Genomic DNA, 22500 nt, shown 5'->3' with positions numbered 1-22500 from the left:
GTATAAACTTATATACAGGCTCTTATTTATATACAGTGAGAGTATCTGTGACATCACTGTGATATTTGCATACTGACTCATGATTGGTTAATGTCATCTGTGCAGCTATTAACTGACTCCAGAGGAGAGCGAGTTTGTGCATCTGTAATTAAAGCCTGAATGCTGTGGGTGTTGTCTGGGATATTGCTTTTATTAAATGTCAAACAGCAGCAATATAGTCAATTTGTTCTGTTAATCAGAAGGAACAATAGTTTTAGCTCATCTGATATGAATTTACAGCCTCTGTTTGCTAAATTCTAACAATAGAGGATAAAGGATATTGGTTGAATTCATAAAGGATTCAACAATTTAACCATTTAATTTTTCTTTTTCCTTTCTTTTTTTAACATTAAATTCTAATAATCATAAATTAAAAAAATTCTTAAATAATTACTGTAATAATATTGTCCTGGGCAAAGTTTTTTTTTTCAGAAATGCTGTGTGTTTTTATTTTTCAGGGTTCGGTTTATGATTTAATAAAAATAAAAAATTAAAATGGTTGTAATCAAAATAATGTGAACAATTAAATCCATCCTTTAAAATCAAATCAACTGAAATCTGAACAATTCCTTTTATTTTCATGTTAACTAAGTGCTGCACAACAGAGGTTTACTGTTAAAATTAAAAACACAGGTGACAAATTGTCATTTTTACAAAAATCATGTTTTAATACCTCTATTAATATCATTGTATTTAATTAAGAAGTATGTTCTACTGTGCAATAGTAATATATGTCACAATTTCTTAAAGTTAGACCGAACTTTTATTTTGGCAGGTTTTAGTGAAGAGATTTACATAGCAGTCTTTTTGCCATTCAGTTGAGTGTAAAGCCATAGTTTTTGATTTATTCATCAATGTTTTATGCCAAATTCTGTTTCAATGACTGGATTCTGCCCTATATAGTTTATTATTATTATTATTATTCAGTAGACTTAACCTCATGGTATTTATGCAGAGACAATAGTTACTTTTTCACTTGGATATTGAGTTCTCATTAGTGCACACACTAACACAAGCGCACTACTGAGTGAAATTCAGAAACTCATGCAGTTATAACAGCTGCAGTCATAATCTACATCAATATGAGTCACACAGAGGGCCTTTTGACATTTTTAGCCCCGGCAGGTGCCCACTGTGACGTGACGTGATCCTCTTCAGTCTGAGTTAGTTTGTTAGTTAGTGCTTAGGTTTGAAATGGCATCTTTTGGATTACAAGCTCAGGTATTTACCTGCTAATTTGCCACAAGCTTGTGTGTGTCAGAACACAAACACAGCTGAGCAAAGCAGACTCAACACAGCCAGCACATCTGTGCCAGGCGTTATGAGCCTTGTTTGCTGTAATATATATTTTACAGACCTAAAATGTTTGTGCAGTAGTATAATTATGCATCAAAAATCAAAAGCATGAGTGTAAACCATTTAATATTCAGATATTGTCTTTTATAGGTTCCTTTAGCTGTTTTAGACACTAAATCTTGGTATGATGCATGAAGATGTGAGATGTTACCCCATCGTTGCGGTAACAAATCAATTCCCACATTGTTTTTCTCTTCTAAACTTTTTCTAAACAGTTTATGGTTCTTGTTGAACCCCTCGCTGTGGCACATTGGCATCAGCGCTTTATTTAACCTCTCTGAAAACCTCTTTCTCAGGAGTGAGAAGACTGATTATTCCTCCTTACCCAGCGTCCCCCGCATGGTTCTTGCTGTGACGGTTTCTCAGCCCTCTTGAGAAGTTTTGTTTTGCCTTACCCAGCATTCCCGGTGACTTCAAAGCCTCTGTGATTGTTTCGTGCTCTGTGGCGGCCCATTGTGCTGGCTTTGCATATTAATGAGGATCTTCTTTCTCTCGCTCACCAATGGCTCACGGTTGGGATGCTGGGAGCTTGAAAGCAGGACACCATGAGACCTGAAGAAACTCTCAAGAACTAGAACAATTAGAATTTCAGCATCTGTTTTTAGTGAGGTAAGCTTAAATGCTTTAGAGTGGTTTCAGGCAAAAACACTGTTTTCATGCACTTGTCAGTATTACGATTTTGGGTTATTTGGCTTTTTGTACTGTTATGTTTCAGAGTAGTGGAAAGAAAACATCCAAAATACACTTGAGTGTATATATTATTGCACTTGATCTATTTGCATTTGGAGATGTCTGTTACAACATGTATCTTTTAAGGGCCGTTTTCTCAAATAAGTTTTTTTCAGCACCACCGACTTGCACCAAAATATGCAGTTCTATTCCTTTCTATACTCTGAATATTTTTACTGAGGGGTTTGTTCATATATCACTTGCATGTCTTTTTTTGCATCAATGTTTGCATCTATAGATTCCAAATATAATGCAATCTTTAAAGGCCATTTTATGAAAATGAGTTTGTTTCTCCACTTCAGCAGCACTTGCATATACCAAACTTAGCAGTATTATCCATATCTATCTTCTAAAGGATTTTACTGAGGGGTTTGTTGATATCATTTCCCTGATTTTATTATTGCTCTCTATTTGCTTTTGTAGATTTAAGTAACAATATGTATCTGTAAAGGCCACTTTCTCAAAAAAAAAGTTTTTTATCCACTTCAGCAGCACTTACATTCACCAAAACTTAGAGTTTTATTCTTTTATATATTCTGAAGGATTTTACTGTAAGGTTTGTTGACAAATCATTCACCTGAGTTTATCACATGATTTATTTGCATCCATAGATTTAATTTACAACACTTATTTTTAAAGACCCTTTTCTAAACAAGAGTTTCCTTCTTCACTTCAGCTGAACTTACATACAGCAAAATTTACAGTTTTATTTACATCTATATTTTGAAGGATTTTACTTGAATTAAAATGAGACCAGTCACCACAGATTTGTGGTGTTTGGAAAAATTAATCAATGAGCGAATCGTTTGGGAGTCGTTGAGCAAGTAAGGTAATTTTAAATAAATGCATACTATAAGACAATGAAAGTGTTTTTTGTCCTTTCATGCATGTTATTGGGGACTCCCAAAACCAAAATATGAACCTTTTATAACCCATAATAGGGGCACTATGTGTGCAAAATAGTTAGTGATTATTTTAAACCTCTAAATAAGTCAGGATACAGGATAATCAAATGTTTTTAATGTTGTGTCTGAGATGGCTGTTGTAAGTGCAGTTCAGGAGGTGTTGAGAGCTGAAGGATGGTCCAGAGATGCCGATGGTCTGATGGCAATCCGATGGGGTTTCCACCTGCATGCAGCTGTTGGCTCGTAGGAAGTGGAATGTCTTTCCCAGATTCCGTGACCGAACTCTCAACGACCGCTCAAGACAGAGAGAAAAAAAGCACGGCGGCAAATCCCCTGTTGAAATTTCACAGTGGCAGGGGTCAGAGTCGCTGTCAGGCCAAACATCGCTCACGATCGCATTCCTTCAGCCGCTATTGTAATTCGAGAGTCCGTGCCATCACGACCACTTGTGCCCGCTTCCTTTGTTCCTCACTTGAGTCGTGAATTTTGCGGTTGTCTCACAGATTTTCCAGCTACATGTGAGAGACAAAGTCGTCTGGCCGTAAATCCACACAGACGCAGAACCTCTTGCCTTTTCTCATGTCTGTGAGGGAATGCTAACTGCAGCTTTTGTGTCTCTTGCCCAAGGGTTTGTTGGTTGATTATAGTTCCAATAATAATAAAACCATTTAAATGGATAGTTAACCCAAAAATAATGATTTACCTTCGCGCCATTCCAAATCTGTTTGACTCTGTATTTTGTTAAGCACAAAAGGAGACGTTTAACAGAACTTTCACACTATTTTATTTTAAGTAATGAAAGCAGGCCAAGCACAAGGGAGCTTAGAAACAATCCGTATAACTTGTGTGCTTTATTTCAAGTCTTCTAACACATATGAAGCCATTTAAATGTGCTGCATCGACACATCTGTGCTGCCTTTGTATACATGTACATTACCAATCAAAACGTTTTTTATACTGCACAGATGCATTCAATTGATCAAAAGTAACAGTAAAGCCATTTATAATGCTACAAAAGATCTATCTTTCAAATAAATGCTGTGTTCTATTCATCTTTGAATCCTGACAAAAAATAAATTGCATCACGGTTTCCACAAAAATATTGCACAGCACGACTGTTTTCAAAATTGATGATAATCTTCATGTTTCTTGAGCAGTAAATCATCATATTATTCTGATTTCTGAAGATCATGTGACACTGAAGACTGGAGGAATGATGCTGAAAATACAGCGGAGCATCACAGAAATAAATTATATTTTACTCTATATTCATAATTGAATACAGATATTTTCAATTGTCAATTAATCAAACAAATTCAGCATTGACGAGCAGCATACGTCTTTCACAAATGTAAAAAAAAATGACTGACCCCAAACATAGTGTTAGAAACGGCCACCTACTATATAAAATGTAACCGTATTTCACTATTTTTAGTGTATTTTTGATCAAATAAATTCAGCCTCTGTCAGCAGACGTATTTTTCCAAAGCAACTTACAACTGAGAAACAACAAAAGCAGTACAGGATAGAAAAAGAGGCGAAACCTCTAAAAACAAAGCAATGTTTCATACTTTTATGGTGCTTTTTGTCATTTTTGGTGCTCAACAGCATTTCACTGAATGGAAAAGAACATCCTGGTCAGTTTTCCCTTTCAAGTAAGAATCAAAACAGGTTTGAAATGGCAAAGCAATGACAGAACTTTAATTTTTGAGGGAAGTTGTTATTTAAAATGTATTTTAGGTTGTTATTCACCTGAAAGACTTGTTTTCAAAAGTGCATAACTTTTGATAAATACTAGTTTCATTTTTGGAGCTTGAATAGTGACAAGATTCCAGGTTCTTGCTTCGCTCTCCTCTACAGTGATTTTACCGTCAGGAAGAAATGATCCTCATGTTTCTGGCGGTGGAATCAGAGCGTGCATCCCCTGGCATTGCCCCGGACGGCCCATTTCTCAACAGCGGGCCTCACGCTGGGCGTTTGATGGAGCTCGCAGCCAGTGTGTGAGCGGGCCTGACCTACTCACAGCTTCCCGAGAGCTCGCCCCGATCGCATGTAATCACAGCAAACCAGCTCTGACAGCACCAATGCTGCGGTCACATCACTGCCGCCCCACTGAACTCCCAGCAGCCCACACTGTTGTTCCTGCTCTCACTTTCTCTTTGTGTTCAGCCCATCCACAAACACACACACACACACACACACACCTTCACAGCGTCACGGCTGGAGAAAGAGGAAAGTGTGGAGCGTCGGAGGGAATATGGAGCAATTGATCTCCTCTTTGAGTTGAGATTAGGGTTACACACATCAGTGTAGGAAGAACACAGATAAAATATGTATTAGTTTTATTTATGTTTACCGAATGAAATCTGATTTTAACATTGTTTCTGACAAGCTGTTATATGGTTGCTGGGACATTATGCATTATTCTGAATGAAACCCATTCCAATTTTTTTTGTGCATTTAATTATCTTTTTTTTTAGTGAAGTTAGATCGTCTAACACTCATTCTGCTCATTTCTCATTTGAATCTCTGTGCTCTTGATGTAATCTCAGTAATGGCACTAACTCGCTCCTAATCGGCTTTAGTTGTGTGTGTCTGTGAGTGTTTGGGTGAGATTAGGGCGATGGGGGCGTGTGGTGGCCCGAGGTGAGTCCCGCCATCACCTGACGTGTGAATGCCTTTTATCATGCGCTCTTTCTGCTCTTGTGTGTTTTTACTGCTGCTTTGTGTTCTTTATCCCACCCATAATGAGCTGTCAGTCAGCCTCTGGCACCCTACGAGAGAAGAGAGGAAGTGCTTAATCGACCCGCCAGGAACTAGTTCTTACAGCACTTTGAGTGAGAATACATGGGGTGTCATTTGCTTTCATGTTTTTGACGTCGCTCTACAACTACATGGAGATTTTCTTCCCACATAAACTGTTATGTTATTTTTTAGTTGCAGTTTAAAATGTTGTCAAACAGAAGTAAATCATCACTAGTATCAGAGCTCATAATGATGCAATCAAAACTAGAAGCACTGTAAGTTCAGAATTTAAGAAAACATAATAGCGACTGCCTAGAAGCTGGTTAAAAAACTGGTTCATACACTTAAAAGTACACCTTGGCAGCTGCATCGCAACATAGTATCATCAGTTGCATCCTAAATCGCAAACTTATTCTTACGTGTCACTGTAAATGACCACAAAAATGTGCATTAAATACCCAAATGATGCACTTAAATAAGTGTGAAATGTTGGACACTTGATGCACAAAATGCATTATAACATAACAATCTTATGTAATTCATGCATTAGATGGATGAGGACCCTAGTAACACCCCAGCAATCACAACACCTTGTTTTTCATGAGCAAACACCTGATTATGTTTATGAAACATACCAGTTTAAGCCATTATAGTTATATAGCCATTATAGTTGGTTTGTATTTGTGACCGGTTTAGCCGTTTGTTTTGCACAAGCAAGGACCACTCACATTTACTTTATGACATGAAAAACACTATATAAATCAGCTCAAACTTAATTTAAACTACTATTACCTTTTTCTCCACTCACTTCTGGTTCTCAACACAAGTTGTAAGTCTATTCCTGCAAAGCACAGCATTATCGCTTTTGCGAATTCTCAACGAATCCCAACCAGTGAAATGTGATTTTGTAATTAAAACGATCGCACTGAATTACATTTGCAAAGCTCTTCAAAAGTGTGCAATCTCCTTATAAAGTACATAATTGCCAGATATGTCTTGGCGACATGCATGCATACACACATTAGTAATATGCATTGCTATAAATGTCATTTGCACAACTTTAAAGACTATTTTCTCAATATTTAGGAATTTGTTTTATTTTCATTTTTTTTTTTGCTCCGTCAGATTCCAGATTGTAGTTGTATATTAGCCAAATATTATCCGATCCTAACAAACCATGCATCAACGGAAAGCGTATTTATTCCACTTCCCATAAACTGCCCCTCATGACCGGTTCTGTGCTCCAGGGTCACATCGGACCCCTCTAAAGCACTGTTGTTGGTTTGTGAGTGGTCACATGACTCTGAGTTCACAGACGGCCCACCGAGCGCTGGAGGCTGTTTTTGGGGGCCACTGGCCTCCTTTCAGTGGACGGCCCTCCCCTGTGCGTGAGGAGGGTCCGCTGGGGTCCCGGCTGAGCCGTGGAGATCAACTGCTGCTTTTATTGTCTCTCCACAAGGTGTCCAGAGTGAAGGGGCCGTCCCAATCGCAGCGAGTAAGAGAGTAACACCCTGTTTCTCTGTGTCCGTCAGTGTGAGTAACTGTGGAGCGAGCGGCGTGTGTGTGTGTCCATGCTCGAGTCTCAGGGATGGAGCTACAGGTTCAGACCCGCTGGACGTCGCTGCTGTTTCTGCTGGGTTCGCTATCGTCCGCTCAGGGTGAGTATCAGCATCTGCTGTTGTGTGCATGTTCAGTTCTGATGGCAGGGTTTAACTGGTGTCTGTTTGTGTCTGATCCCCCCCGACGCTGAACGTCATGTTTAGAATATTTTCTCGGACGGGCGCCAGATGCATTTGCCAAATATGCACGGGGGAGAAGTATAAAATACATTCTGTTTAAAATATGCGCGGGTCGTTGACGCACAACTTGACCGTGGAGTTAGTTTTCAATCATGCCCAAGGTTTTACAGTAGGTTGTCGTTTACATGCGTGTGTGTATTTTAGGCGACTGGAAAGTTTCTAATCTCTTGTTAAAGGCTGCTGCAGTGACAAATGAACTTTAAAGAATTAATGGCATTACTATGATGAAGTATCATGAATGAGAATCAGAAAAATGTTGATTTGGGTAATAGTTTTAGGGAGTTTGTCACCCTCAAGTGATGCCAATTTCGTGTAATGTGAACGTTTCATGATTTTATCAACTTTTATTACAATTTTAAGATCATTTCAGCATCCACTTTAGCTCCTATTTAGTATATGTATAGATTATTGATGCAAAATGTGTCAATGGAGTTTTTTCTGATGTATTTATTGATTTTTTTTTTTTTACAAATGGTGAGATTTGTAAATGTAAGGACAAGTGTGTTTTAGGTTACTGGAACCTATAATGTTACTGTTACATGTGACAAATGAACTATTAAAAGTGCAAATAAGTTGTCCGTCGATAAATATCATAATGAATCATAAATGATAATAATAAAATGCTCACACTGCAAAACATCAACTTAATGCTTTTGCATTCATAAACTTTAGCTCATATTTAATATGCATGGGTACAGTTGCTGAAAAATGTGTCCGTGGAGTTTATTTATTAATGAGAACAAAGATTTAGTTCTAAAATGCTGTTTTATCTAATAGTTCAGTCGCGTTGCAGGACATGTCACTTGATGTAGAATAAACTAGACGTAATTCAACATCTGAATGCTGCTGTTCTAGTGCATGTGTCTGAATCATGCTGCTGTAAGATGCTTACGGAGAGGCTAGTTGTGCTTTAACATGTACGAGTGGAAAACCTGCGTGCATCAGAGTCTGACGTCTGCTGGGTGTTTGCTGGTCGGTCTTTGAGGGATCTACTGTCAGACACTTGTTAAACACACAGTTGGGCGTCAGGCTGTAAAATCAATTCCACTCTCAGCCCACACACACACACACAGATGAACAAACACCCGCACATGCGCTCGCCCTCACCTAAAATAATTGAAACCCCTGTGTGTCACACTGAGGGTCAGAAATATCCCTCAGCTGGTGCACGCTCGCATGGATTTACTGTTTCAGCTGCCTTCATGTGCATTTGTCTGTATTGATCATGGCTTCCTTACTTTTATACTGCAATCTTTAATTAAAATATAAAAACAGTCCGTTTCAGCTGTTTTTGTACATGCATTCACCTGCTGCTCTTCAGACGAGGAAGTGTTCAGATTTCTGTTTCTAAACAGCTCCGTGTCAGTGCTAGATGATTCAGCCGTTGTTGTGGCTCACGTCTTTGTGTTTAAGAGTCGTCTGCGGCTGTGCATTCCTGATTGTTTCTGTGAATGGTGTGGAGAAACAGCGTTCGTGCTGAAAGTCTCTCATGCTCGGCGAGTGATAAGAGGCAGAGCTGGTGCCTTCAGTGTTTTATGGCACTGTGAAGGTCAGCATGGAGATACACAGACTCCAACACATCTGTGCTCATGAGAGACCTTCATCTCATCTGATAACTGTCTGAGAGTGTTCTTGAAGAAAGGAGAATCATGCAACTTTGATGATAACACCAGTTTTACTGCATGCTCAATATTTATTGTGCATGATAGTGATTAAAAGACATTTTTGTCTTTAATGTCAAATTAAAATGTAAGAGTGAAAATTATTTCAGGTCATATTTAATAAATGCATGGGTAGTTAATGCAAAATGTGTCTGTTTTTTAACCAAAACCAAGATTTGAAGTTAAAATGTTCATGCATGTGTAATGAAAAGCGTGTTTAAGGTCACTGGAAAGTTTCTAATCACCCTTTAAATGCTCCTTCGGTTACAAATGATCTAAGTGCAAATAAGTAGTTTGCCAATTAATATAATGCATAAGCATTAATAATACTTATAAAATGCTGTGGATGATTCATATCAAAATTATTTTTTTGTTATAAAAAAAAAAAAAAAGCTTTTAGAGTCTATACCAGGATATATTTAATAAATGCATGGGTAGTCGCTGCAAAATGTGTTCATGGAGCTTGTTTTTTTTTTAAGCAACATTAAGATTTAGGTTAAAATATTCATGCATGTGTAAAGAAAAGTATATTTTAGATAACTGGAAGGTTATAAATTCTACTTATAAATGAACTTATAAAAGTACAAATAAGTAATCAGTCCATTAATATGATGAATAATCATGAATAATAATTATAAAAGAATCTTACAAATGCATTGGCTGAAGTAATGCTGATTCTGAATAATTATAGTATGGATGATTCATATTAAAAGGTTTAAATTTAGTTAAAATTAAAAAATTACATTAAAAAAAATATTTTAAATGAAGGATGCATGTCAGTGTGTCAATGGAAATTTTAGGTTAACATGTACATGCTTTTGTAAGGAAAAGTATATTTAAGATAACTAGAAATCACCGTTTATATGCTATAAATGTTAACTTCATGCTGAATATTTACTGTGGAAGATGCATTTAGATATTTTGTCTTCATAAACCTAAAAAAACAATACTTTTTCAATTAACTATTAATAAAATATTTAAAAAAAGAGCATTTTCAGCTCATATTTAATACGTGCATGGGTAGTTTAGAATATGCATGGAGAAAGTTCATCAACACCAAGAGTTTAAGTTCAAACGCACATGATGCATGCATGCATTAGTAATTACTGTGATGAATAACAATCCTAAAAGAATGAGGAACAATGCTGTTTAACAGTTCAGTTCCAGTGCATTTGTTTCAATGGTAAAGACGTTTTCGGAGCAGGTGCTGCTGATCTCAGATGAAAGCATGAGTCAAGGACAGACTGGAGTGGGAGAGAAGTGGTGACCTTCATTGCTCCTCCGCACATGATTCATGAGGAGTTCCTCCCGTCCTCGACGCTCCTCCAGCGCGTGGGCCGCTCTCTAGTTTCTCTGAAATTCCCACACGCTCGTCTGAAGTGAGGAGCAGACACAGAGAGAGAGAGGAGACTGAGACCGAGAGCTTGTTTTGAAGCCTAGTGTGCTGCCTTTTCAGGGTAGACGCACGTCTCATGTTAAATCTGTGCCAAACTTGATTAAGCATGTGTCTTTCACAGAGAAGTGTAATCCCAGAATGCACTGCAATGAGGTCAGTAAAAAAAAGAATTAAAAGAATGCAAATTAATATAATGGACAAGCAAAGATGGATAAAAACATTGGTTTTAATAGAGATGTTTCATTGGGGAGTAGTAACAGTAGAAATGGTTAAGTGTAATTAATTAGCATTTAAAATAATAATAAATAATTTACTAAATGTATTTTCTACTTTTAATATTTGTATTAAATATGCACATATATTTGTAATGGATTATATTCATGTTTGTCAATAAAATAAAATAAAATCATAATAATAATAAAAAGCATAAAATGATTTCTGGACCAAATAAAGTATAATAAATTAAATAATAAAAACTATATTGACATATATAAACTATGAGCTTACTAAAAACGACAAAAACACGACAAAATTACTAAAATTAAACTAGATAGATAATAAATATATTAACTTGTACCGAATATTATTAAAAGCTATAAAAATATATTATCTCCATGAAATTTAGATTATACATTATTATACTTCATGCTCTGTACAGATGTGTTTTAATTCTCAAATGAAAGGGACGATGCATATTGATAAACATTTCAAATACAAGTAAATGTAATTTTCATTGCTAATCCATTTGTGTGTGTATATATATATTTATATAAAGCTCTTTTGGTTATTTCATCTCAAACTCGTCGTTCCTGATGGGGTGATGTTGATCTCTGTCGTGTCTCTCGTTCACTGCAGGTGTTCTCAAGGTTACTGAGATCTCTTACCGTTCTCAGGAACACAAGCTTCATTCACAGGAACCGTCCTGTCCTCTTATCGCTTTGTTTGTGTTACCTTTTCTTTCACACTTAATCATGTTTTTAAAAATGGTGCTTTCGTGCCTTTAAGACTCTCTTTCATTATCGCTACATCGTTTGTTCAAAGAAACGAATGCTTTCATTAATCAAGCACGCATTCATAATAATTTATAATCTAATAAATGCAGTTCTTTTGAACTTTCTGTTCTTCTGTGAATCCTAAAAAAATAAAATGTATCATGGTTTCCACAAAAATATTGAGCGGCACAACTGTGTTCAACATTAATAATAATCTTCATGTTTCTCGAGCAGTAAATCATCATATTATTCTGATTTCTGAAGATCATGTGACACTGAAGACTGGAGGAATGATGCTGAAAATACAGCGGAGCATCACAGAAATACATTACACTTTAACACAGATTCACACAGAAAACAGATGATTTACATTAGAATAATATTTAGCTGTTTTACAGTATTTTTAATCAAATAAAGTACTAATATTTGACCTGTATATGAAGTAGCAAAGTAACAGTCACTTAAAACAGAAATGTTGCATCATATGACGGCAGTAAATGAATAATGATGAATCAGATGAACAGAAGAAGCTGGTGTTTGCTTTAGTCACATTCCTCTCGTTCAGCACACGAGCAGCCGGCGTCTCCTTAGACCAGCTTCCGTAATGAATCCGAGTCCCGGGATCCTGACAGGATACAGATCAGATTCCTGCAAACACAACCTGATCCAGCCGTGGCCCCTGTGTGGCCCCGGGCCCCGGGGACCGAGCGCTCGTCCTCAAACAGACTCAGAAAACCTGAGTTCAGCAGCCGCTTCCATCAGAACGACTGGCTTCTGTGACTAAAATCAATTAAAAAACGTAAACACCACATACATATTTGAACACTGACTAATTATTATAATAGATTTTAATACTTTATATATAAATAAATATTAATACATAATCTACATCATTATTAAATCATTAAATAATGAATATTAAAATATAAATTTAATAAATTGATATGAAAATATGCCAATTATATATATATATATAGTTATGTATACATATCAACAATAGGATTTGAATGATAAATAAATGTTTATATATATATGTATATAGAGAGAGAGAGAGAGAGAGAAATTAGTCATTTTATTAATTCTGTTATATATATGTGTGTGTGTGTATGTATATATATATATATATATATATATATATATATATATATAATTTTATTAATACATTTTACATTTAAAATTAATATAAATGTATAAATATAACAATGAGATCTTAAATATATTTATGAATAATGTATTATGTAATATTATATAGTAAATATTAAAATATAAATATAGTATATGTAAAAATTATGTTTTCAGAAATTAATTTGCGGTTATTTATACTGTTAAATGTCAACTTAATAAAATAAATAATTTGTTTGAGTTCATTTTGAATTGCAGTGTATTTTAATTTTGCATCTGTAATTTTATTTGCAGTTGCTGTTATTTTATCTCAGTTGAAATTCTAGATGTATTTTGATGATGAAATGTCTTTTATCCTAATAAGTATTGATTTCCTAAAGAGGGAACATATTGACTTTGATCAGATTTGATCTGTTTGATTCTGACCAGTCAAAAACAGACCAATAGCGTGAATTGAAGGCGGGGCTATTAGTTTGATTGACCAATGACAGACAGGGAAGTGTTTGCGTGACAAACTTATGATGGTTGTAACTGTAAGGCTGTGTGTGTGTGTGTGTGTGTGTGTGTGTGTGTGTGTGTGTATAATGACATGGGTATGACACAGGTATTACAAGGAGAGGGTGACTTATGAGCACATAACCCATGTCCCCATTTTTCAAAACACTTATAAATCATACAGAATGAGTTTTTTGAGAAAGTAAAAATGCACAAAGTTTCCTGTGAGGGTTAGGGTTAGGTGTAGGGTTGGTGAAGGGACATAGAATATACAGTTTGTACAGAATAAAAACCATTACACCTATGGGATGAACACACTTTACACAAAAACAAACATGTGTGTGTGTGTGTGTGTGTAATAATAGCCGCTTGTATTGACGTCGCACAGGCTCAGATGACAGAGCGCAGACAGCTGCAGACCCTGGCACTTCATGACACACACACACACACACACACACACACACACACACACACAGGTGTGGTTATCCGGGTCCCTGTGGCCCTGTGTGTGTTTCCTGCAGTTATGAGGAAGTTCAATTGGTCCGCTTTCATTAAAAGTGACTTACAAGGTATCCACTGTACCACAGATTACATCTCTACTCATTTACTGAATACTTATGAGTTTTTTAATTTACTGAACTTACTACATGAGTTATGATTTATTCTACACTTTTGATCACTTGTTTTCAATTCCTTTATTTCTGAATGTGTTATTGTTCAATTCAGATATGACTAGGTTTAAATTTTTTATTTGTGTTTTAATTACTTTAGGATCAAGTGAAATTAAATGTTGCCTTTGCAACTAGCAATTAACTTTATAATTAAAGTTTGTCATGATGAATTTAACTTTTTTTCAATTAATGTACATTTTATTTCAAGCTCCTGTTGTGAACACATTATTCTATTTAGATTTACAGCGTAAAAGTAAAAAATAATTGGTAAATAATGAAATATTATTAGAAAGATTATTTATTTATTTGTTTATTCAATTAATTCCAAAAGGGCAAGATTTCTTTATAGCTTCTTTTAGTCGTACAAGTGATTTTATTGGCATGTGTGTCTTTAAATATTTTCATTCATATTCTTTTTAAATGAAATTGACTATAATAATATAAATGGATTAGATCTGTGTTATAGCCAGTTCTCGTCCTGGTTCAAACAGATGATTTATTATCGCTCGTGATATTCGACACAGGTAAACAGACTGAGCTCAGGAAACAGTTCCTGGAAAAGCACATCAGTTTTGTCAGCCTTTGTTTCATGTGATGGTTTGATTCGCTTGATGTGAGGCCCTGTAAAGGTCAAAGGTCAAAGCAGAAGCACAGTCCAGATTTGTGTTTGATTATTGAACATTAGATGTGTTGAGATATTTCTGCTGTGTTTTGAGCTCAGAGAGAGAGAGCTGCGTGCTGATAGATGAAGAGTCCGACTCCTGAGCTCAGAGATCTGTGTGTGTGTGTGTGTGTGTGTGTGTGTGTGTGTGTGTGTGAGCGAGAGTTTCAGGTTTCTGTGTGACCTTGCTGGTTTATCGTCACTGATCTCCAGTGTTTGTTGCTTTAGTGTGATGGACTGAAGTGTTTCTGAATGTTCAGCCGTGTGTGTGTGTGTGTGTGTGTGTGTGTGTGTGTGTGTGTGTGTGTGTGTGTGTGTGTGTGTGTGTGTGTGTGTGTGTGTGTGTGTGTGTGTGTGTGTGTGTGAGTGTGTGTGTGTGAGTGGTGCTGCTGCTCTGTGTCTCAGTGAAGCTGAAGTTATGTTCATGTAAGGAGGTTTATACTGAGCTCGAGCTGTTTACTAATGATCATCTCGACTCAGAGGAGTGTATTTATCTCAGGACACTTTGTTTTTCAATTTTAATGTGTTTATACGCTTGATAAATTATTGTACATCCATATAGTCAAAGCACTAGCATTTGGTGCAGAACAACAGTTGCATAAAACAAGAAGAAATATATATATAAAGTGTCATTGTTGTGCCAGAAAAAAATTATATTAATAAAGTTAGAAATATAGATAAAAAAGTTAAGTTTAGGTAAAAAAAATAAATAAAAAAAACTTATATTTTTTATAAATTATCTTAAATATGTTTTATAAATATATGTATATTTTTACTAAAAATGTAAAATAAAAAAGGTATTGAAAAAATAATAAATCATAATAATAAACTGCATAACTAAGGTGATATAATAACAAATATAAGAGCAGCAGTAAATTAAAGCAAAAACTCAGTTAATAACAAACATTTATTATAAATGAATGGAAGAATAAGGAAAGAAAGAATAAAGAAAGAAAAAAATACCTGCTTGAAGTGAGCAGCAATGAATTTGATATTAAATGAAGGTAAAAACTCAATTAAAATATTAAAATAAAATAAGTGATGATAATAATAAGAGCAGCAGATCAGTCAAAGAGTTTTATTTTGGTCTTGATCCTGAAACAGTGACCGTTCATTGTTCACAGTTTTGTCTGAAGATCTCGACCCACTCTCAGGGTGAGAGTTTTATCCTTGTGTTTATTATCATTTCTTTGTGATTTATGAGTGTAGAAGCATCTACATGACTTTAAGCATGAAGAAAGAACTGATGAAGTGACATGAGGAAGAAAACAGATACAGAAATACTAGGTCTCTGTTCAAATATAGAGGAAGAAACAAATATATGTTATTCTGATGTAAATTCACCCGTTATTTCATTGAATACTGATGTAATATTTGTTTAGCGTGTTTAATCTTGTCAAGCAGTTGAGATTTGAGGGCTGTAGTTAAATGTGATGAATCTTCAAAGCGTCTCTGCTCTCGCTCGCTGCCGGCGACAGGAGTCTGTCTCAGTATTTCTGATAATCTTGTCAAGGCCGACAGCATCTGTGGCTTTATCTCTTTGGCAGCTGTGATATCAGAGCAATATGAGCTGTTTTTCACACACACACACACACACTCGGCTCTGGTGTGTATGTTAAGCTGTGAAACTGATCGTCAGCTCTGAGGTTGGTAACTGATGCGGTCTGATTCTGTAAAAACCTTTTCAGCTTCGTTATGGAAAGATTGTTGGAGAAGAGAACTACACTTCCCATAATCCCCTGTTCTGACTCATTTATCTCCTAGGACTCTTGTATTTTGCAGTATTTTGACGTGAATCTGTGTTCTTGCAGCGAATGTGCTGGAAAGCATGTTACAGAGGAATTCTGGGAAGGTGACGGCGGGCGGCGGTAAGGAGAACAGCGGCGGCGCGACATCGGTGATACCAGAGAGGATGTTATTGTGTCACTGTTATCATCACTGTCCTGAAGACTCCACCAACAACACCTGCAGGTACAACACACACACACACACAGGACCCACTTTATATTAAGTGGCCTTAACTACTATGTACTTACATTTTAATTAATTAATTATTGCGTACATACGTGTTTTTACATTGTACTTATATTTAAAAAAACCTGACATGTAATTACATCTGTATTTAATTTCTGTAATAACATTTATAATTACACTGTTACACTGTTGACCCATACTTTACACCTTAACCCACCCTTAAACTTACACATACCTCCAACCCTCTCCCTAACCTTACCCCATCCCACCTCAATAGCAGCAAAAGTGTTTTACAATACAATATGAACACAATAAGTACATTGTACTTCTTTTTTTAAGTAAGTACATATTAGGTAAGGCCACCTAATATAAAGTGGGACCCACACACACACTCACACTCACACACACACTCACTCTCACACACACACACTCTTTTACACACACACACACTCACACACACACGCTCTTTTACACACACACACACGCACAGACTCACTCACAAATGCTCTTTTACACACACACTTACTCACACGCGCTCTTTTACACACACACACACACACACACACTCACTCACACGCGCTCTTTTACACACACACACACACACACACACTCACTCTCACACACACACACACAAAAACATACACTCTCTCACACACACACACACACACACACACTCACTCTCACACACACACACGCGCTCTTTTACACACACACACACACTCACGCACACTCGCTCTTTTACACACACACACACACACACACACTCACTCACACGCGCTCTTTTACACACAGACACACACACACACACACACTCACTCACTCACATGCTATCACACACACACACACACACACACTATTATTATTATTATTATAGATCTGGTTTTAGTAGTGCTCATCTTAAAGGAACACTCCACCTTTTTTGAAGATAGGCTCATTTCCCAACATTTGAATTTTATCCTTTTTTTTTTTTTATCCGTTCAGCTGATCTGCGGGTCTGGTGGTAGCATCTTAGCATAGATCATTGACTCTGATTAGACCGTTAGCATCTCTCTCAAAAATGACCCAAGAGTTTTTATTTTTTTTTCTATTTAAAACTTGACTCTTCTGTAGATACGTCGTGTACCAAGAGCGATGGGAAATGAAAAGATGTGATTTTCTAGGCTGATAAGGCTAGGCACTATACTCTCATTCCGGCGTAATAATCAGGGAATCAAGGAAGGAGTAATCAAGCTGTACCATGGGAGCAGGGATATCACACAGCGCCTGAAAGCAGTCCCAGCTGTTTGTGTAGTTGCAGCAGTAGCAGAGTTGCTAGGGACTATTTTCAGGTGCTGCGTAAAATCACTGCACTGTAACTTTTCATTTCCCGTCAGTCTTAGTTCACAATTTAACTACAAGAAGAGTCAAGTTTTAAATAGGAAAAATATAGGAACTCTTTGGTCATTTTTGAGCGAGATGCTAACGGTCTAATCAGATTAAATTATCTAAGCTAAGCTAAAAGTGCTACTGCCAGACCCGGAGATCGGCTGAATGGATTAGGAAACAGTAAAACTCAACTGTTTAACTCTAAGGGAGTTGAATAATGAGCTTATTAAAAAAAGAGTGGATTGTCCCTTTAACACAGTGATGATGATGAGGATGATGATGATGAGGATGATGAGGATGATGATGATGATGATGATGAGGATGATGATGAGGATGATTATGATGCAGGACTGATGGTTACTGTTTCACTATGGTGGAGGAAGAAGAGGGCGGCTCTCCAGTGCTCACCTCCGGCTGTCTGGGGTTGGTGGGCTCAGAGTTTCAGTGCAGGGTGAGTGTCCTGTCTGTCTGTCTGTCTGTCTCCGTCTCTGTCTGTCTTTGTCTGTCTGTCTCCATCTCTGTCTGTCTGTCTCTAACTGTCTGTCTCCATCTCTGTCTGTCTGTTTGTCTGTCTCTGTCTGTCTGTCTCTGTCTTTCTCTGTCTGTGTCTGTCTTTCTCTCTCTCTCTGTCTGTCTGTCTGTCTCTGTCTGTGTGTCTATCGATCTGTCTCCATCTCTGTCTGTCTGTGTCTGTCTGTCTGTGTCTGTCTGTCTCCATCTCTGTCTGTCTGTCTGACTCTGTGTGTGTGTGTGTCTGTCTGTCTCTAACTGTCTGTCTCCATCTCTGTCTGTCTGTCTGTGTCTGTCTGTCTCCATCTCTGTCTGTCTGTCTGACTCTGTGTGTGTGTGTGTCTGTCTGTCTCTAACTGTCTGTCTCCATCTCTGTCTGTCTGTCTGTGTCTGTCTGTCTCCATCTCTGTCTGTCTGTCTGACTCTGTGTGTGTGTGTGTCTGTCTGTCTCTAACTGTCTGTCTCCATCTCTGTCTGTCTGTCTGTCTGTCTGTCTGTCTGTGTCTGTCTGTCTCCATCTCTGTCTGTCTGTCTGTGTGTCTATCTATCTGTCTCCGTCTCTGTCTGTCTGTCTGTGTCTGTCTGTCTGTCTGTCTGTGTGTCTCTGTCTGTCTGTCTGACTCTGTGTGTCTGTCTGTCTGTCTGTCTGATATGAACCCCTGTTCTCTCCCATCAGGACACTGGGAATGCTCGACTGAGGAGGATCCTGGAATGCTGCACAGATCAGGATTTCTGTAACCGAGACCTCCATCCAACGCTGCCTCCGCTCAAGAGACCTGGTGAGACGCTAAACATATCAACATCACACACACAGCCAAAAAATTACACAAGAGAACCAGTCCCTTGCTTTTCCAAGACGGAGATGTTTCTGATGATCCCATGATCTGAAAGATAAAATATTTTTTTAGACAAATATACATGATAAATTGCATGTATACATACACATTTCTCCTATTAAAAAATTTCATGCTAAAATTGCATGATCAGAATTCGTCTCATACACACACACAGACACACACAGACAGTCTCCGGGCTGATGATTTTTGACAGGTTAAACTGTTACAAACCGCAGCGTTTGTGGTGCAGGGGCTGCTGGGATACCGCTCTAATGAAAAGGACACGCCATCTCACGGGAACGCTTCAGTTTCCTGATAGCTGTCCGTCTGTGACACCTCAGACCTCAGAGAGTGTGTGTGTGTGTGAGTGAGTGTGTGTGTGTGTGCAAGTGTGTGCATGTGTGTGTGTGTGTGAGAGAGAGAGAGAGAGAGAGAGAGAGAGAGTGTGTGCACATGTGGGAGTGCAAGTGTGAGTGTGTGTGTGAGATAGTGTGTGTGTGGGTGTGCGTGCATGTGTGAGAGAGTTTGCACATGTGTGAGTGTGTCTATGTGTGTGTATTTGAGAGTGTGTGTGTGTGTGTGTGTGTGTGTGTGTGTATGTAAGGTTATAGCCCCAGCGAGCGGTGTCCTGCATTGGGTTCTCACCGGTGTTGTCCGTCAGAAACTAGAGCGCAGCACTGCAGGAAGACGATGATCGATTATGACTCCGTTTCCCTGCTTAACACACACTGACCCGAGAACAAAAATACAGAACGAGAAACGCATTTCAAACATGATTTTCCTCAAAATATTGTGCATTTGAGTGTGAAAAACATGCTGATATTGCTTTAAGACACTAGTTTCAGCACATCACTCTCAGCACTAGAACTAGTAATGATGAACTAAATAAACCTCTGATGAAGCTGTTGTTTGTTTCTATGCTCTCTCTCTCTTACACACACACACACACACACACACACACATAACTGAAATGTTTTGTGTCTCAGATCAGGACAGCAGAATTCTTCACATAGCTCTGTTCTCCTTAATGGGCGTCTTCTTGGGTGTCATCTTGCTGGGTTTCGTCACATACTGCTACCACAGGTACATCTTCCTCCTCATCCTCCTCCTCATCACTCTCAGAGGTCTTCTTTACAGGAATCAGTCACGTGAATTCATGTCTGGTGTTTGATGTGTGTCAGATATAAGCGTCAGGGGATGCGGACGCGATACAGAATGGGTCTGGAGCAGGATGAGACCTTCATTCCTGCTGGAGAATCTCTGAAGGATCTGATCGAACAGTCTCAGAGCTCCGGCAGTGGATCTGGACTCCCTCTGCTGGTCAGACATGAGCATCACAACATCAGTCCAGTCTGAACCTTCCACACAAACCATGAAACTTCATTCTCTTTTACATAGCTTCATTTACATGATTTACATGACATGATTTACATTTACTGTCTCTGTAACAGTGGAATCATTAAGCATAACTGGAATTATTATGTTGGAACTATTATTTGATCAGATCAATGAGAATCAACAGAGGTCAGTTGCTTTAGACTGGTATTTGAAGTTAGTTATCAACTATTTTTAATCAGCTGTATAAAAATTATAATTTGAAAACAAAAAGACTGATTGTCAGTTTTTAATTATCTAAAAAAAACATTAATAATAATAATAATATATTTTAGACAAAAAAAATTCTAGCAACATTATATAATTTAAAAATAAAACTGAAAATTATGCAGATAGCTAAAATATTACTTAAATGATACAAGTTTAAACATTTTGAATCATAATTTGCATATTTTTTTTATAAATCTGTATAAATACCAGTTTAATTTGTTACAACTACACACTATAAAATAACACACTATAAACACAACTATAAAATAAACTGACAACTATAAAGAACTACAAAAAAATATTTTTACCTTTTTATACTGTCTATTTACCTATTTATACTGTCTATTTTTGTGTGTGTTCAGTTAAATTTTAAGTATAAATATATGGTTTTATATGTTTATATTAATGTATGTTAGTATATATATTGTTTTTAGTAAAATATTTTACTGTATATATTATTAATTATTGTATATATATATATATATAAATTATGAAAAGCATACTTAACATTTAATCTGGAGAACCCTTTGAATCATCCAAGATAAATTACTGATTGTAGTGTTTCTGAAGTAATCAGAAGATTCAGAAATCGGTTCAGACCACAAAATGCCAGCTAACAGATACCTTTTATCGGCTCAGCAAAGTAAATTTTGACTCTCATTTGGAGTATAATTTTTGGACTCTTTATAGAACACCCACATACAACAAGAGGAAGTGAAAATGTGCAAGTAGGTGTAGCAGTAAATGTTTTGCTGATCTAGTAACACGTCGCATCAGACATTACGTTTTAGTATTAGTGTTAATGCATCCCATTTTCTGCTCTGCAGGTGCAGCGAACCATTGCCAAACAGATCCAGATGGTGAAGCAGATCGGGAAGGGCCGTTACGGCGAGGTGTGGATGGGCCGCTGGAGGGGCGAACGGGTCGCCGTCAAGGTCTTCTTCACCACAGAAGAGGCCAGCTGGTTCAGAGAGACCGAGATCTACCAGACCGTCCTGATGAGACACGAGAACATCCTGGGTAAGGAAGGTCCTGATTAGTGGTAAACCGATATGGAGTTTTCAATGAGTGTTGATGGTTGATTTAAAGTTGGATAGTAAAAAAAACATAAAGCATAATTGAAATTATATATTTATTTAATAGCATAATATTTTCTAAATTAAAGTGTAAATAACTATGATAAAGAATTTGTAATAATTAATAATAAAAATATTTATTTTATTGTAACCTTCTTGATTATGAAATTGTGTGTTGAAGCGAAAATTTGTTTCTAATCAACAAGTAAAGAAAGTGCAACAATTTCTGAAAGCTACTGTTAGACATATTTGCCTAACAGAACAAAAAAACAAAACAAGAAATTGCAAATATTGGTCAAAATATCGGTTGCTCAGTACTTATTAATAGTCAGTTCAAATCCAGATAAAAAATTCCAAATATTGACCAATATATCAGTTGATTAGTCTGATTAGATCCAAATGAAAAAATAACATATATCAACTGACATATTGGTTAAACACTAGTTCTGATTGGTCAGATCAGATCTGAAATAAAAAAAGTAAATATCAGATGATATATCGGTTGCCCATTAGTTGTTATTGGTCAGATCAGGTATAAATAAAAAAATTATAATTGCCAAATG

At 36.9% G+C, this 22500-nt stretch overlaps 1 protein-coding gene across 1 annotated transcript in view; it reads left to right on the top strand.

Moving 5' to 3' along the window:
* The first annotated feature begins 7228 nt into the window (after window positions 1–7228).
* Window positions 7229–22500, top strand: part of LOC113069268 (bone morphogenetic protein receptor type-1B-like) — a 28617-nt gene continuing 13345 nt past the window's right edge. The window contains exons 1-7 of the mRNA XM_026242300.1: window positions 7229–7432; window positions 16383–16542; window positions 18259–18361; window positions 19097–19199; window positions 20243–20339; window positions 20438–20576; window positions 21689–21881. Of these exons, the coding sequence (XP_026098085.1) occupies window positions 7363–7432; window positions 16383–16542; window positions 18259–18361; window positions 19097–19199; window positions 20243–20339; window positions 20438–20576; window positions 21689–21881 (865 nt within the window). The 5' untranslated portion in view covers window positions 7229–7362. The remainder of the gene's footprint in view (window positions 7433–16382; window positions 16543–18258; window positions 18362–19096; window positions 19200–20242; window positions 20340–20437; window positions 20577–21688; window positions 21882–22500) is intronic.

Source organism: Carassius auratus, unplaced genomic scaffold (genome assembly GCF_003368295.1).
Source record: "Carassius auratus strain Wakin unplaced genomic scaffold, ASM336829v1 scaf_tig00001218, whole genome shotgun sequence".
Lineage (NCBI taxonomy): Eukaryota > Metazoa > Chordata > Actinopteri > Cypriniformes > Cyprinidae > Carassius > Carassius auratus.
This window is presented reverse-complemented; position numbering and strand designations above follow the sequence as displayed.